The 16,491-nt window shown below is 36.8% G+C and overlaps 1 protein-coding gene and 1 pseudogene across 1 annotated transcript in view; one reads left to right on the forward strand and one right to left on the reverse strand.

Moving 5' to 3' along the window:
• Nucleotides 1–13,583, reverse strand: part of LOC110595611 (sperm-associated antigen 16 protein-like) — a 253,236-nt gene extending 239,653 nt beyond the window's left edge. Inside the window, exon 1 of the mRNA XM_021712154.1 lies at nucleotides 13,381–13,583. Coding sequence (XP_021567829.1) covers nucleotides 13,381–13,583 — 203 coding nt within the window. The remainder of the gene's footprint in view (nucleotides 1–13,380) is intronic.
• A 349-nt stretch (nucleotides 13,584–13,932) lies between these two features.
• The window catches only part of LOC103260064, an 11,901-nt pseudogene continuing 9,342 nt past the window's right edge, over nucleotides 13,933–16,491 (forward strand).

The raw sequence follows: 16,491 nt of genomic DNA on the forward strand, positions 1-16,491 counted from the left end.
CAGTGCTGCGTGCCTCCCTGCATCTCTCGACCCTCACCCGGTCCATCTATATCCTAACACCTCCAGCTTTGTTTCTTTGGCTAAGGATCGTTTTGGCTATCTGTGGTCGATTATGTTTCCATATGAATTTCTGTGTTATCATTTCCAGGTCTAAGAAGAATGATGTTGGTAACTTGCTGGGTATTGCCTTGGTCTGCAAATTGCCTTTGGTAGGATGGAAATTTTAACAATGTTGATTCTTCCTATCCATGAGTATGGAATATTTTTCCATTTGTTTGTGTCTTCATGGATTTCTTTGAGCAACATTTTGTAGTTCTCATTGCAAAGGTGTTTCACCTCTCTGGTTAGGAAGATGCCAAGGTATTTCGTTTTTTGTGTGACTCTTGTGAATGGGATTGTGCTTTTTATTTGGGTCTCTGCCTGCTTGTTGTTGGCATATAGGAATGCAACTGTCTTTTGCTCATTTATTTTGCCAAAGTCCTTTATCAGTGCAAGTAGGTTTTTGACAGATTCTCTTGAATTTTCAAGGTATAGGATTGTATCATCAGCAAAGAGGAATAACTTGACTTCCTCTTTTCCTATTTGAATACCCCTGATTTCCTCTCCTGTCTAGTTGCCCGAGCTAGGAGTTCCAACACAATATTGAACAAGAGGGGTGAGAGTGGGCAGCCTTGTCTTGTTCCAGTTTTCAGGGAAAATGTTTCCAGCTTCTGTCCATTTAGCAATATGTTAGCTGTGGGTTTACCGCAGATGGCACTTACTATTTTAGGTATGTTCCTTCTATACCTAGGTGTTTGAGGGTTTGTTCAAGAGAGGATGCTGGATTTTGTCAAAAGCTTTATGTGCATTTGATGATGTAATCATGTGGCTCTTGTTTTTATATCTAATGATGTATTTAATTACATTTATGGTCTTGCAAATGTTGAACCAGTCCTTCATCCTGGGATGAAGTCTACTTGGTCATGGTGGATGATTTTTGAGATGTGTTTTTGGATCCGATTTGCTAGAATCTTGATGAGGACTTTTGCATCTATGTTCATAAGGGTTATTGGCCTGTAGTTCTCTTTTTTTTGTTGAATCTTTACCCAGTTTGGGTATCAGTGTGATGTTAGCTTCGTAAAATGATTTGGGGAGAATCCCATCATTCTCAATTGCCTGGAATACTTTCAATAGGATTGATATCAGCCCCTCCTTGCATGTTTTGTAGAACTCTGCTGGAAAGCCATCTGGTCCAGAGCTTTTTCTTGTAGATAGTTTTTGCATGACAGAGTCCATTTCCTGAGTTTTTATTGGTCTATTTAGTGTCTCACTGTCTTCTTGTTTCAACCTGGGGAGGTTGTGTGATGTCAGAAAGTCCTCCATTTCATCTAGGCTATCAAGTTTATTTCCATATAGGTGTACTCAGGGTCAGTTGTGATTTGAATTTGAATGTTTGTATTTCTGATTGTGTTTATTTGAGCTTTTTCTCTCTTTTTCTTGGTCATTCCAGCTGGGGGTCCATCAATCTTGTTAATTCTTTCAAAGAATGAGCTTTATGTTTTGTCAATGTTTTTGTCTTTTATGTCCCATATTTAGGCTCTTATTTTGGTGATTTCGATTCTTCTGCTAAAATTGGGGTTTTGGTGGTCTCTCTCCAGCTTCCTTAGGTGATCTTTCCATTTTCTTAATATTTGCTCATGGAGATATAAATTTCCCTCCTAGAACTGTTTTCATGGCATCCTACCAGTTTTGGTAGGATGTTTCTTCATTTTCATTTATTTCCAGGAATTTTTAAATTTCTGCTTTGATTTCACTGTTGACCCATTAGTTATTCAGCATCATGCCGTTTGGTGTCCATGTCTTTGTGGGCTTTGGGGAAATTTTGTTGGTGTTGATATTTATTTTTATTTCACTGTGGCCTGAGAATGTACATGGCAAGATTTCAACCTTATGGAATTTGTTTATACTTGATTTATGGCCAAGGATGTGATCAATCTTGGAGTATGTTCTATGTGGTGATGAGTAGAATGTATATTCTGTGGGTGGAATAATCTGTAGGTATCTATTAAGTTCATTGGGTCAAGTGTCAAGTTTAGGTTCTGGATCTCCTTGTTGATTTTTTTTTTTGCCTCACTGATCTATCTAGTGCTGTTAGTGGGGTATTCAAGTTCCCTGCTATAATAGTGTTAGAGTCAATATCTCTTTTTAGTTTACTTAGTAGTTGCTTTATAAATGTTGGTGCTCCTGTGTTGGGTGCATATATGTTTAGGATGGATATTTCTTGCTTATGGATCAAAACTTTTATCATTATGTAGCATCCTTATGCATCTTTTAAAATTTTTGATAGCTTAAAGGTTGTTTTCTCTGATATTAAGATCATGACTCCTGCCTTCTTTGGTGATCCATTTGCCTGGAAACTCATTTTCCATCCTTTAACTTTGAGTCTGGGTGTCTCTTGTGTGGAGATGAGTTTCTTGGATGCAACAAATAATTCGGTCATTGTTTCTTATCCAGTTTGTCATTCTGTGTCTTTTCAGCATTTAGTCCATTCACATTAAGGCTGAATATTGAAATGTGATTGTTTATCCCTGTCATGAGGTTCTTATAAAGTTTTTTCTTTGTTTGCTTTTTTTCTTTTGGTTTTAGGGTTGATATATGTATGTGTTTTCAAGTTTCTTGTTACGCTGTATTCTCTGTTAATTCTGTGCTCTGCTGTTCTCTTGGGAAGTGTGTGGTCATTCTTCTTTTTTTTTTCTTTCTTCTATGCTTAATTCATTTTTAAGTATCTCCTGTATGGCTGGTCTGGAAGCTGTATAATCTCTTAGGGATTGAATGTTTGGGAAGGATTTTAATTCTCCATCACTGATGAAGCTGAGCCTGGCTAGATAGGAAATTCTTGGTTTAAATTGTTTATCTTTAAGGATTTTGAACATAGGACTCCAGTCCCTTCTTGTTTGTAGTGTTTCTGCTGATAGGTCTGCTGCTACTCTGATTGTTATTCCCTGGTAGGTAGTCTGACTTTTCTCTCTTGCTGCCCTTAGGATTTTTTCTTTTGTGCCTATTTTGTGTAGGTGATTTACTTTGTGTCTACGGGTTGGTCTTCTCATTTGATGTCTTGTGGGGGTTCTCTGTATCTCTTATGCTTGGCTGGTCATATCTTGGTGAGATGGGGAAATTTTTCTTGGATTATCTCCTGGAATACTTGCTCCAAGTTGTTCTCCATTCCCCTTTCTTCCTTTGGGATACCAATCAAGCATAAGTTCAGCCTCTTGATATAATTGCACATCTCTTTTTGGCTTTGTTATTTCTTTCTGAGTCTTCTTTCTATGTTTTTTACAGATTGGGTTAATTCCATGTTCTGGTCTTCAAGTTCTGAGATTCTTTCTTTGGCTAGATAAATTCTGTTTTCCATGCTTGTCATTTTGTTATTTATTTCCTGAATGAAATACTTTATTGCCAAAATCTCTGTTACAAGTTATTTCAGTTTTGCATCTTGTCTTTCTTGAGTCTTATTCACTCTTTCCATCCATTCTCTAATCTCTGTTGTATTCTGGGGCTAGTTGTTGGTGATTCCCATTGTTTGGGTACCAAGGTCTGATTTTTTCAGGAGTTTCTCTTTGGTACACTTGAAATTGCCTGTGGTCTTCCTTTGGTTTTTCCTTATTTGTGACAGACCTCTTGTTTTTCTCTTTAGTTCTGTTATTCAGTGTCAGTGAGAGAGGCTTTCCCTTCAGATGTTTGCTCAGGTTTCTGTTCTTCCCTGATCCATGCTCTGGACATGTTCTATTTTGAAATAGGGTAGTGGATGGAAAGTTGTGCTGTTTCTTGTAGTTTTTGAAAGTCAAATAAAGAAGGGGATGGGGTTTTAGGGTTCAGAAACTACTTGCAAATTACAATGTTTACTTATTTTGGTATGTGTTCCCTGAGACCCACTATATATGATGACGTAAAGCAGAAACCAACGCACAAACAATTGAACACACACACACACACACACACACACACACACACACCTCAAAACAAATTGGAATAACAACAAAGTGAAACAAAACAAACAACAACAACAACAAGGAACCAAGAAAACTGAACATACACACACATGCCTAGCACTAAGTAAATGGAGAAGAAAAGCAGGAAAACCGGGGGGGGAAGGAATTCAGATTGAATTCTCACACATATATTGACACACACCTTAAACTATAAAAAATGAAAATTAAGCAAACAGAAGAACAAAAACAAACCAACAACAAAATTGAAAGAACACTCAATCATTCTCTTACACACATAAACAGAAAATTTCAAATGAAAGAAGAAAAAGAAAACCTTCATGCACAAAGGAAAAATATTTTAAAAATAGATGAACTAACAAAAAATGGCAAAAAAATTTAAAAATTAAAAAATAATAAAGTAAAAAAACCCTGCCCTCTTGTGGCTGGCTCTGTAATTGTTCCTCTAATCAGATCCTTTCTGCAGAGCCACCTCTTTCACTCTCCCCTCAGGGTCTGAAGCAGGGAGGAGGAGGGGCAGTGGAGGTGGATGGCGCTGCAGTCCTCCCCTCCCACTCTCGTATGGTCAGGGAGATCTCCTCCCATGGGGAGATGCAGGATTGTCTCTTCCCCAGGTATGTACTTGCGGGGGGTGCCCCAGACAGGCCTATTCTAGAATGGAGTTCTCCTATTGCAACTGACGGCCTGGCTCGGCCTGGATTTGTCCCTCTCAGTTGTGGCCTGGCTGTGCGGTTCTGACATTCAGAGGATTGCTGGGGAGGAGGGGGTTGGGGTCAACCCGGACTCACCACTTATCTCTTTGGAGCTCTTCCTCATCCTTTTCTGACCACACCCTTTGTCCCATGGCTGGATCAGGGAAGGGGGTGGGGTACCTGGGACCCAGCACTCATCAGGTCCTTTCAAAGTTTGTGCTTTCAGGATATTCCCTCTGGGTCATGATCAACCCCTGAGTAACTGATCCACCAGAAATTGGGTCTGTTGCTCCATGGTGAGCAAGTCAGAGCACTTTCCTGCCCCTCTTCAAGATGGTGGTGGGGTGTCTCTCTTGTCCTCTTCTGTGAGACTCTGCCTCTGGACTCCCTCCACAGTCCCTTCTGCCAGTGCTCTGCCAGGTGCTGAAGTGGTGAGGCAAAGCCTTGAACCAGCAGTCTCTCCTGCTTCAGTGGTGAGGCAGTACCTGCGGTGGGAGTCTCTTCCTGCTACTTATTCACAGGAAAACTTTTGTCCATTTTTTTTTTAAAATGGCACTCAGCTTCTGCGACCTGGGAGAAGCCGGGGACCAAGCAGAGAAGCTGCACCACCAGCTGTTACATCAGGGCCCTGGCCAATTGCTCATGAGCCCCTACTTAGTCCGTCTCTCCCAGCATTTTCTTTCCAGAAAGGGTTTTGTTGATTTTTTTAAAAATGGTACATGGCTTCTGCATCCAGGGAATCACTAGGGTCCAATCCCAGCAGCTGTGGCCCCAGCCACTGCACCAGGAGAGCCCTGGCCGCTAGCTCTCTAGCCCTCACTTAGTCAGTCACTCACACACGTCCTTGCTCACCAGCACATACACAAAATTTTCCATACACTAACTCACTCACACCGGGGCTCACCTAGTTCAACTGCCATCTTCCCTGAATCACCTCTCCTGATGTTTTATCACTTGTTCCTTCATCTGATCCTGAAGTGAGTTTCCTATGACTTTAGCAGTTCTGTTTGTCTCCTTGAGTTAGGCAGAACCCTCATCACTGACACCCCTGATTCTGCTGCCTCTCCCACCAATGTCCGCCTCTAGTCGGGCTATAGCCCCTGGGGTCTTGGAAGCAACCATTACCTTACTTTTCTTGGTTTAAAGTCTGTGTTATCTGATATGAGAATGGCTACGTCTACTCATTTTTGTTTTCCATTTACATGATATGTCTTATCCATCCATTTACTTTGAGCCTATAGCTGTCTTTGGCCAGTATGTTGGTTTCTTATAGGCACAGATGGTTGGGTCTTTTAAAACTTTTATCCAGTTTGCTACTGTGTATCGTTTAAGTGGAGAATTTCAGTCATTTCTATTCAAGGTTAACATGTGAGGTTTTACTTCTGCCATATTGTTGTTAACTAGCTGCCTTGGGGTTTCAAACATGTAGTTGCTTTATAGGACTTGTGAGCTTTGTACTTATATGACCTTTCATGATGGCAAGTATCATCATTTCACTTCTGTGTTTAGGGCTCCTTGGAGCATTTTTCTTGTAAGGCTGATCTAGTGGTGACAAAATCTTTTAGTGTTTGTTTATCTGGGGAAGACTTTATTTCTTCTTCATTTACAAAGCTTAGATTGGCAAGCTATAAAACTTTTGGCTGACATTTTTTTCTGCTAAGGAGATTGAACATAGGCTCCCAATCTCTTCTTGCTAATAGGGTTTCTGATGAGTCTGATAAAAAATTTTATAATCTAAATACTAAACACTATTGTATAACTTTTTGGTGCTATTTTGTCGTTACTGGTTTTATAATAAAGAAATTTATTTCATTGTAGAATCTGCATTCTTACATTATATGCCCCCAAAAGATTGATAGTATATACCATGAACAGACAAAAATAACTCATCACAACAGAATCTTAACATTTCACAGTTCTTTTTTTCTTATTTTTAACTATTTTCTTTACCAATAGATTTTCAAAATCTCATCCAGCACAGGGGTTATGATTGGCTAATGAATTATTAAATTAAGAACTAAGTAATTCTAGTGTATGGAAGAGCATATTAAATTCTCTTCAGTGGCAATGTTAGGTGAACAATGAAAGGGTATTCCTCATTATACAGCTCTTTCTGGATTGCCAGTTGATCTATCTGGCTAAGAAAGTCTTTTGTAAAATTTATGTCAATGTTCCAGTATAAAAAGAAAGAGACTTTTACCTTTTAGGTGTCTGAAAATGCAACATCATTTGTTTTCTCTTTCTCTCACAATTGATAGGACCACAGAACCTCTGGCTTTATCTTCCAAATCTAGCCAGAAATACAAACCTTGTTGCCTTCACTATTTCCTTCATAGCTCAAACTTTCTCCATCTTTTGCCTGGATTGTTACAGTAACTCCTCAGTTATTCTTCCTGCTTTTACCCGTCTACCCCTCTTGTGCTATAGTCTAATCTCCAAACAGTAACCAGATACATTTCATTAGCATGTAAAACAGATTGAGACTCTTGAGATTCTCCTGCTCTAACAACTCCAGTTGTTTCCCTTTTCATTGAGAATAAAGGTCAAAGTTACTGAAATGGGATACAAAGCTCTACATTACATACATACACACACAACTGCCTTACCACTGCCATTCACTTATCTGCTCACTGTATTTCAGTCGTAATGGCCTCCTTGCTGTTCAGCAGTCACATGAGTCCTGCTACCACCTTAGAAAAGTTTCTTACTCAGAAGAGCTTGGAATATTCTCCAGTCAGATATCTGTTTCACTTGCTGCCTCACCTTATTCAAATTATCAACTTTATAGTGAGAATTTCCTTGACCTACTTTCTTAAAATTTCAATTCTTTCCAATGCCCACCATTCCTTTTCGTCTTTCATGGTTTTACTTTTTTCTACACAATTTTTCATCTCTAAATAATATACATAATTATCTATTATTATTTTTTCATTTCATTTTGTTTGTTTTCAGCCTCCTAATGGAATGCCGTCTACATGCTGGCAAAAAAAAAGAAAAGAAAAGAAAAGAAAAAGAAAACAGTTTTTGCTTGTTTTGCTCATTGCTAAAACTTAATGTGAGGCTATGAAATTGCATAGAACAAAGTAAGTGTTCAATGCATATTTAATAGATCTATAAATAAATGTGAGGTCAGTTCATGGAAGGTACTATTTGTATTTCACTAGATTGACTACAATCAACAAATCTGATTACTATGAATAAATATGGTCAATACTACTATAAAATGTAAATTCTTGGCATTCATAATTATTTTAATGAAATGATCATTATTGAAACAGCATTCTACTAATGGAGACACTTATAGCTGAATACTTAAAAACAATGTACAACTATTCTTATAAGTGTTAGCCTCCACGAAACCAATCACTTACAGATGTTGCTACTGGCATGTAGGACTTCACAGACTCCCCTAGTATTGCAGCAGACAGCAAAGAAGGGAAGTGAAAAGTGACAAGGGAAGGAAATGAGGAAGTTGAATAGTCATTGATTATTAGCCTAGAATTCCAATGGGCTCACCTCAGGACTTGTCTTAGTTACCTTAATAATATTCAGATAATTTTGGGATCACTTCAGGGCTTGTCTTGGTTACCTTAATAATATGTCATGAAGGAAAAACATATCACCTGAAAAATATCCATGGTGCTTATATTGTGTTGGGCAGGCTAAAGTGCTGTGACAGTAGACTAGAAATATAATGTCTCAAACAAAGTGTACTTTCTTATTGCTGGAGAGTCTAGATAATGTTGCAGGCTAAGTGGAGGTTGAAAACAAGGGTGGTTTTACTTCAAGCAAGTTGACAACTGCTCTGTCATTTTCAATAATTGGCTTCTAAGATTACTGCGGTCATTGTCATTGATATCCTATGCTACCATAAGCGGGAAGAATATGGAAATGGCACCTATCACTTCTACTAATAGTCTCTTGTGTAAGACATAGTAACAGAGCAATATTTAACTAATAGAAGCTGAGAAATACCATTTAGATAGCCAGGTGCCCAATTAATATGAAAGAAGGAGAAAGCAGACTCAAGCCAGCAGACTCCACCACAATTTGACCCTTTGCCTACCAAACATCTGTGCTATCCTTCCTTCTATGTATAGAGTATTCCCTGACCTTCTCCCCTTTACATTCAAAAAAATAAAACAACCCAAAGTCTCATTTAGTTACTGAACGTTTCACTGCTCATAATCTCTTGATGATGCACAAATCTGCTCCATTGGGTTCAGAGATGTCACTTGTGTACTGGTGACCAACTAAATAAAAGATAACTTTTCTGCTCCCCGTCCCAACCACTACCACAAACACAATGTACAATGGTAAAACAAGGACAAGGATAACTGCAATATAAACTGCAATACACAAAATAGAAAAATTGGTAATATTCAAGCATCACTAGCCCAAAGAGTGATAGAATCCTAGGCAGGCATCATGAGGAAAGTTGCCATAGCATCGAAGAAAGTTTCTTGATCATACTATAGATCTCTCTCCAAGAGGCGCTCCTTTGCTCATTGTTTTTCTGTTTTGTTTTTGGCTTCTATGGCAAGTTCTTTCCTTTCCATTATCCTCTATATCCTCTGTGGTCATATCTGAGGTTGATGCTGTGGTCTATGCTTTCCTTGTGAACTGTGAAACAACAGAAGTCCACTTCCTTTGGAAGACAGGTTGGGGACTTGAGGACTGTTGTACTGTTTGAAGAGTCGGAGGGTTCATCAGAATAGGCTCATGGTTCCCTTGTCAATTCACTTCTTTCAAAAAGTTAGTAAGTTTCTGCTATATTTGTTTCCATGTAAAGCAATGCAACAGTACTCACAAATCAAAGTAAACATAGTTCTCAAACTTGCTTTACTTTTTTTCTCCATGTAACCTCAAGGGTATCTGAAATTATACAGCTAGATATAAGGAAAGCAGATTTATCTCCCACCATTTGGGGTCCAGAAGCTGTTGAATGTTACAAGTTTCTCTGTTTCCTTCCATCCTTATTACAAGCCACTCAATTTCTGCCTGTGTAACACCTTGTTAAAGCTGCTGGTGCAGCTACACTCTGTAACATTTTGGGTGTTTCCAACTCCTCTTTAATGTTACAAGCTAAGCAGGTACATGGTCTTGCCTTCCAAAATATCAGAGTGACAATGTGATATAACTGCTCAGCCAAATACTCAGCTGCTATGGAAGAAAAGAAGCCAGGAGTCAATTAGAATACTGGATCTGACATTGTAAACACCAGATGCATAGTCTCTAATTGCTTTAAAATTGTATTTTTAAATTATTTGTACTATCATTGAGGGCAGCAGTTGAATCTGAAAATTTTCTTATGTCTAGCATAGCCCAACACTGCTAAGCCATTTCACAAAAACTTAACTGATTAATGTTATGAGCAAATGCCTCTAAAGAAGCACAAGTTGTTTTTTATAGGTGACTGATGTCTTTTCTGATTATTCTATTCAATTTTCATCATTTTATAGATTTATATAGGATAAAACAGCATAATTATATTACAGTTTGAATGCAGATGGAGCTGGGAGAACACTTCAAACACATTTTTTATGTATACTTGTTGAATCACTGTTCATTCATTTATGCAAGTATGCCATCATGTGCCAACCACTCCCTGCATGAGTTATGTCGGAGTATGTGTTTAAGTGTGCATGCGTGCTTTAGGACTGAGTTTTAAAGAACATATCTGAAAATTGAAAACTGAGCTAAAAATCAGTGATCAATAACTGAAAATATAAAGATTTCTGCTTTATATATGACCACTCAGAAGATTATCAGAATGCAATTGTTAATTATTCACAGAAACTTTGTACAGTGTGGATTTACCCAGACCAAGAGTATCACAGATAATTGTTTATAGATTCTGGTTAGAACTTAGTAAATATAAATCTTGATTTAAAATTTTACATTGATTATGCTTCACAGTGCTCCAATTTTTTGGTAAGGAGCTAAATGGATGGCTTTGCCAAGTATTGTCCAATTCAGGAACTGTTACAGGGCTAGGATTATAACATCAATTAAAGGATATTAAAGATTGAGCCAGAAGCTCAAAAGGAAGGTAAAAAGAAAAATATATTCTAAATCCTTCCCTGGTTAATAATAATAGTGTCTACCAATACAAGTTCTTGTTTTGTTAAGAACTATGTAGCATCAAGCTAAGAGAACTTAGCACAACACAACTTCCAACCACCACCCATCTTACCAAGGAAAATAACCTCTCGCCTTATGTCACTAAGCCATTTCCAATGACCTATGAAATTTTAAAGCAAGATACTAGTTTTAGACATATCTATATAGTATTGATTCATGCGTAATTACAAATTAGAGCATGGTATTTTTATTATGACCTTGAAAGACATATCAATAGTTGCTATAGAAACACTCAATTTCTACCTTATTTGTCAATATCTGTCCACTATGTCAACTTCAAAATTAGTGTAATTTTTTTTGCCCTTGATGATGAAGGTGAGCTCTTGACACTGATAGGAAACTTGAAATTTAAAGGATTTTGACACCAATCAGGAGCAATTTTTATCTGTTATGTCAATATCCACTGGGAAACATTGGGAAGACAGTATTTGGATATCAGAGTTATGGAGAAAAGTTGTCAAGTCAAAGTGTTTGAAATCATTCTAAGCAGTTTAGATTCCAAATCTAAAATACTAACTATAGTTTGGTTTAAACATTGAATGGTTAAGAGATTTGAAGGTACACTATATTCTAGTATGGACCACAGTTTTCTATTAGGATCCTCAACCGAGTCAAAAGTGATAAAAATTCAAGCTAGACACTAGTGCTAAAATTGCAGTAACGTGTTACAATAAATATTTGTAAAACACAATAAAATTAAGAATTACATATAAATGAATATTCCAGATAAACAAATACTAGTCATCTGAGAATTAAGCCTATCTTAAAGTTACGATTTAAAATAGAAATAGTTCAAAAATGTATTATTCCCAGTCAGGCTTTCTTATACAGAGCATGGTTAATTTTCTTTAGCTATAGTTTTATAACTCAAGTGGATTATATTATTACTTATCTGGACACCCTGGAACTGACAAAAGCCAGGCAGAAAATAGAACTGGCTTCTATCATTTAAATCATAAGAATTTAATATACAGTATTAACTATATATAAAGTTGTTAATCAAGTAACCAAAGAGGCAAAAAGGAGAACACTAATGTGTCATGGAGGAAACAACCTCAGGAAGAAGCTACCAAAGATCACGGACTTGCAGAGCTGAGAGCACAGGCTACTGGGAAGAAGGCACTTATTTGCTGGGACTAATGTCTCTGTTGATAATATAATAAGGTGGTTTCTGCAAGTGTTGGAAGAAATGGTCAACTGGATTCTACTGCTGTGATGAGAACAAATTGCTGCTGCTGAGGTGCAGGATAACTGGGGTGATCCTGGTAGAACTCTAAGTCTGCAGGAAGCACATACGAAAGAGACAGGAAGAAACAAAACCCTTTCCTCCCTTCCAGACTCAGAGTCTCTTACAAGTAACCCCTATTGGCAAAATCAGCAGGCAAAAAAAAAAAAAAAAAAAAAACAGTTTGCAGAGTACCAGGCCCAGTATGACAGTAGCAAAGCAAAGAAAGGGAGAGATTGAGAGAAAGGAGTTCAACAGTTGGCACATGGCCTTAGGAAGCAATCAGCTTATACATAGAACTTAGCACACCCTTTCGCCAAACCCTCCCACAAAACTTGTTGACATTCTGCAAGCAGCTGCTTATCCTCTCTTCTTAATAGGAAATAGGTCTAAATATATTACTCGTGATTCAAAAAATAGTGGAGGAAAGTGCTCAAGGTAACCATTTTACACATAACCCTAAATCAATAGTCCTCACCTTTAGAGTGAGTTTATTTTTCTCTTAAAAAATAAATTACAGTGGACCTGTGACAATCATTTTCCTACATTTTCAGGAATCATTATCACTTATTTCAGGATCTGGGCATTGTTTAAATGACGAAAGTGATCAGAAGTCTTATGGATGATTTGTAAATATCTTAGCTAAAGCAATTGGCATATTTGATAGTAGCTAAATTTACTTCTTTGTATCATATTTGTACACCTAACAGGACATAATGAACACTTAAAAATACATAGATAACAAGAATTTTGATACTATAAGCATAATTAGTATGTATGTTTTGAATTAAGATCAGAACATAAAACTTCCACATCAATATGATGTTGTGTAGGACTTGCCATACAATAAATCCACTATTTCTTATAAATTGTAAATTGCCAAGATGTATTTAATCAAGGAAAACATTACAATGTATTAAAAGTAAGCATGAAGCAAATAATTATTTTCATTATATTTTGCTTATTAAACTTTTGAATTCAACTGTATAAAGAGATCATAAGCCTAAGGGAAGCACAACTAAAAATTGAACTCTTTAAAATAAGTATATTGTTTGTATCCTGTTTAAAACAGCTTCCCAATGAAGCAATTCTAATCTTATTACAGAGGTTTGATCTTGACGCTTAAATTTAGAATGAAATTATTATATCAACAAAGATTAATGGAGTTAAAAATGGATTTTACGAAGATTATTTAAGTAGATCTTGATAATCTTATCAACTAAAGGTTTCTTTAATGTTTCCCAGTGGTAGCATGGAGAAAAATAAAAAATAAAAACTTGACCCATGTATGTGTAGCAATATAGAGGATTAGTGATATTAAAGTACTTCTTACCTATTAACATCCCAGATTTTACTAGTCATGTCCAGTGAGGAAGAAGCCACAAAATTGCCGCAGGAGTGCCACGTGCAGGACCACACTGCATGGCTGTGTCCCTCGAGGGTCAAAATGCAATCACCTTTACATAGATCCCATAATTTAACTGCAGTGTCACCACTTGAAGTAGCCAGTTTGTTGCCACTATTTGCAAAAAACATGAAAGATAATTTGTTAAAAATTAATATATGATTAATTTTAATGAATGGCTGCATTTTTTAATGTGTGTGTGTGTGTGTGTGTGTATTTTTAGTGGCATATCGTCATGACTAAATCTTATTATCTTATTTAGGTCTACACAATTTCTAACTTGAATTACTTAGTAGTTCAAGCTGAAAGGAGAAACTGCTGCTGAGCAATTTCTAGCTTAATTCTTCCAGATTCTTCTGGATTAATTCACTAAATTAGTGTGTTTGGTTCAGGGTTATGTATTAGGCTCTATAGATGATATGCTCTCGGAACAATAAAATGTAAATATGAGATAAATTGATTTCAAAAATGTAATACAATATGAAACAGTAAGTCAGTATTGCTTATGTTTGTATTAATTAAATACTCCAGGAGTGTAGTTTGGGTGAAAGAAGACGTGAAACAGGAATGAGATGGCTTTGAGCTAGATCATGAGAGAGGAAAGAGATTTTTAAGTGCTGGGTGGCTGAGGATGAGTCATTGGATTTTCCATTTGGGTAATTAGCAGTTGTTAAAAAAAGCAGTGGCTTTTAAGTAGTAGCCCCGAAAGCTAGTTAAAGAAACCAGTAGGTGTCAATACCGTGAGCAGAAACATCTAGTTGTGTTTTGTTATGAAAGATCAGCTGCAAAAACATTTTACTATTATCATCTTCACACCCATCTTCACTGCCCTTTTTGTGTGTTCCCTTAGTAACTTTCTCTCACTGAATTGTAATGAACTACTTATTTGTCCTCCTCTGACAGACTGTTTTATGATGGAGAACTGTGTGCTTCGTCTGTTTCTGCAGCATCACACATTATGATTGACCAACTGAAATGTCCAGTAAATGCTTTAGAATGAATAGGTAAATGAATTAATGAATGAAGTTAAGCTCTAAATGAATACGAAAAAGTGCCTGGGACCTCTAACAGAGAGAATGGTAGGATCAAGAAAAGTATTTTGTTTGCTTGTTTATAGGTTTGGATATTTTTCTGCTAAGTAGGAAATAAATTTTTTATCTTCAGAGGAGAAACAGCCCCCAGTAGAGAAGGAGAGCTTGAAGGTGCTTCAGAGAAGGTGGATCATAGAGTGATGACATTCTCATTACAGTTTAAAAAGGATATCTCTTTCATTTTTCAAATTAGTCTAGCTGAAAAATTACTATATGGCAGGTAGCCCCTTCACCAATAGACAATACAAATTGCTTTTTGCTTTGCAACACTCGTTTATTTGTACATATGTTTGCCAGTCAGAATTTCAGTCTTTAATATTAAAAATGAAACAAAGCATTTATCTAAATATACAAACAAACAAGAAAATTTTTTAAAAATTATGTAAACATGCCTCTTTCTCAAATCTATCTTTCCAATGGGGTAGCATGCTATTATGACCCAAAGTCTTGGCATAGGATAAGAATTACTGTGGTATATTTCTGCCTGTGGCCCAAAAATCCTCTCATGTAAGTTTTATATGCTTCTCACTTGCTTTAAACCATGTGCCAGGAGAAACTAAAATCACATTGGAATAATTACAAGTAGAATAAAGCAGTATTATTTATTTGTAAGTGCCATAAACTTATATTTAGTCAACTATAAGTATAAACCATATTTTCATAAGTTTTAATATATTGAGAGTGCCATTTATGTGAATGAACTCAACTAAATCCAAAATATATAGAATATGGATGTCCAAATATTCTTTTGAAATGTTTTTGCCTTCAAAAGATAGTTTGAAATATAGAACACTGTATTTTCAGTTCATGAGAAAATAAAAGACATCTCTGAAGACCACAGAGATCAAAAGAAAGAGTGAGAAAATAATGTACTAAAATTTAAAAGACGAGTTTTAAGGGATGCAAAGGGTTAGGGTTTCCCTGGGTGCCACACAAATAGAAGGAGTCAAAAACTATCAAAAGAACAAAAGTGAATGATCCAGACTGAATGCGTATGCCACCCTTTCCACACATTGAAGCCCTAGTTACCAATATGATGGTGCTTGGAGGTGGGGCCTCTGGGAGATAATTAAGTTTAGATGATGTCATGAGCATGGGGATACCATAATGGGATGAGTGCCCTTATAATAAGAGGAGAGACTGGAGCTCCTTCTCTTCTTACATTGTGAGGTCACAGTGAAGCCACCATCTGAAAGCCAAGAAGAGGGCCCTCACCAGAACCTAAGCATGCTGGCACTCTGATCTTAGATTTCCAGTTTCCAGAACTGTGAGAAGTTTACTTATGTCGCTTAAGCCACCCAGTCTATGATATTTTGCTATGGCAGCCTGAACTGACAAATACAGTGGATCCAGTTTGTTTGTATATAGCCTAAACCATTCCAATTTAGACCCTCAGCAGTCTACAGATGAAATTAGACCAAATATGAGCTTACCAAAGATTGCCAAACACATAATAGAAAATAAAAAGCCATGACTGAGAATTAGCTGATTAAATTAACACACACTTATATCCTGAAAGACTCTAGCTACAGAATATAATAAAACCATAAGCAAAACATATAAAGAAATAACAGATGAAAATTAAAAGGTCAAGCAAAAAAGATTATAAAATGAATCAGCAAATCTGGAAAAAAATTTAAAAATCTAATAATTAAAATAAAGAAATCAATGAATAGGTTAAATAATATATTAAAAACAGCAAAAGAAAGAGTAAATGAATCGAAAACCAAAAAAACCAAAAACAAAAACCACTATCCTCACCAGAGAGACCAGGAAATGAAAACAGTATAAAAGTTTAAAAATACAAAGGATAAGCCGCGCTTGGTGGCTCAGCCTGTAATCCCACGCCTTGGGAGGCTGAGGTGAGTGGATTGTCTGAGCCCACGGGTTCGAGACCCACCTGGGCAACTTGGCGAGACCTCATCTCTACAATAAATCAAAAATTAGC

The sequence above is a fragment of the Carlito syrichta genome, unplaced genomic scaffold (genome assembly GCF_000164805.1).
Source record: "Carlito syrichta isolate Samal-C Ts95f unplaced genomic scaffold, Tarsius_syrichta-2.0.1 Scaffold303106, whole genome shotgun sequence".
In the NCBI taxonomy this organism is placed as follows: Eukaryota; Metazoa; Chordata; class Mammalia; order Primates; family Tarsiidae; genus Carlito; species Carlito syrichta.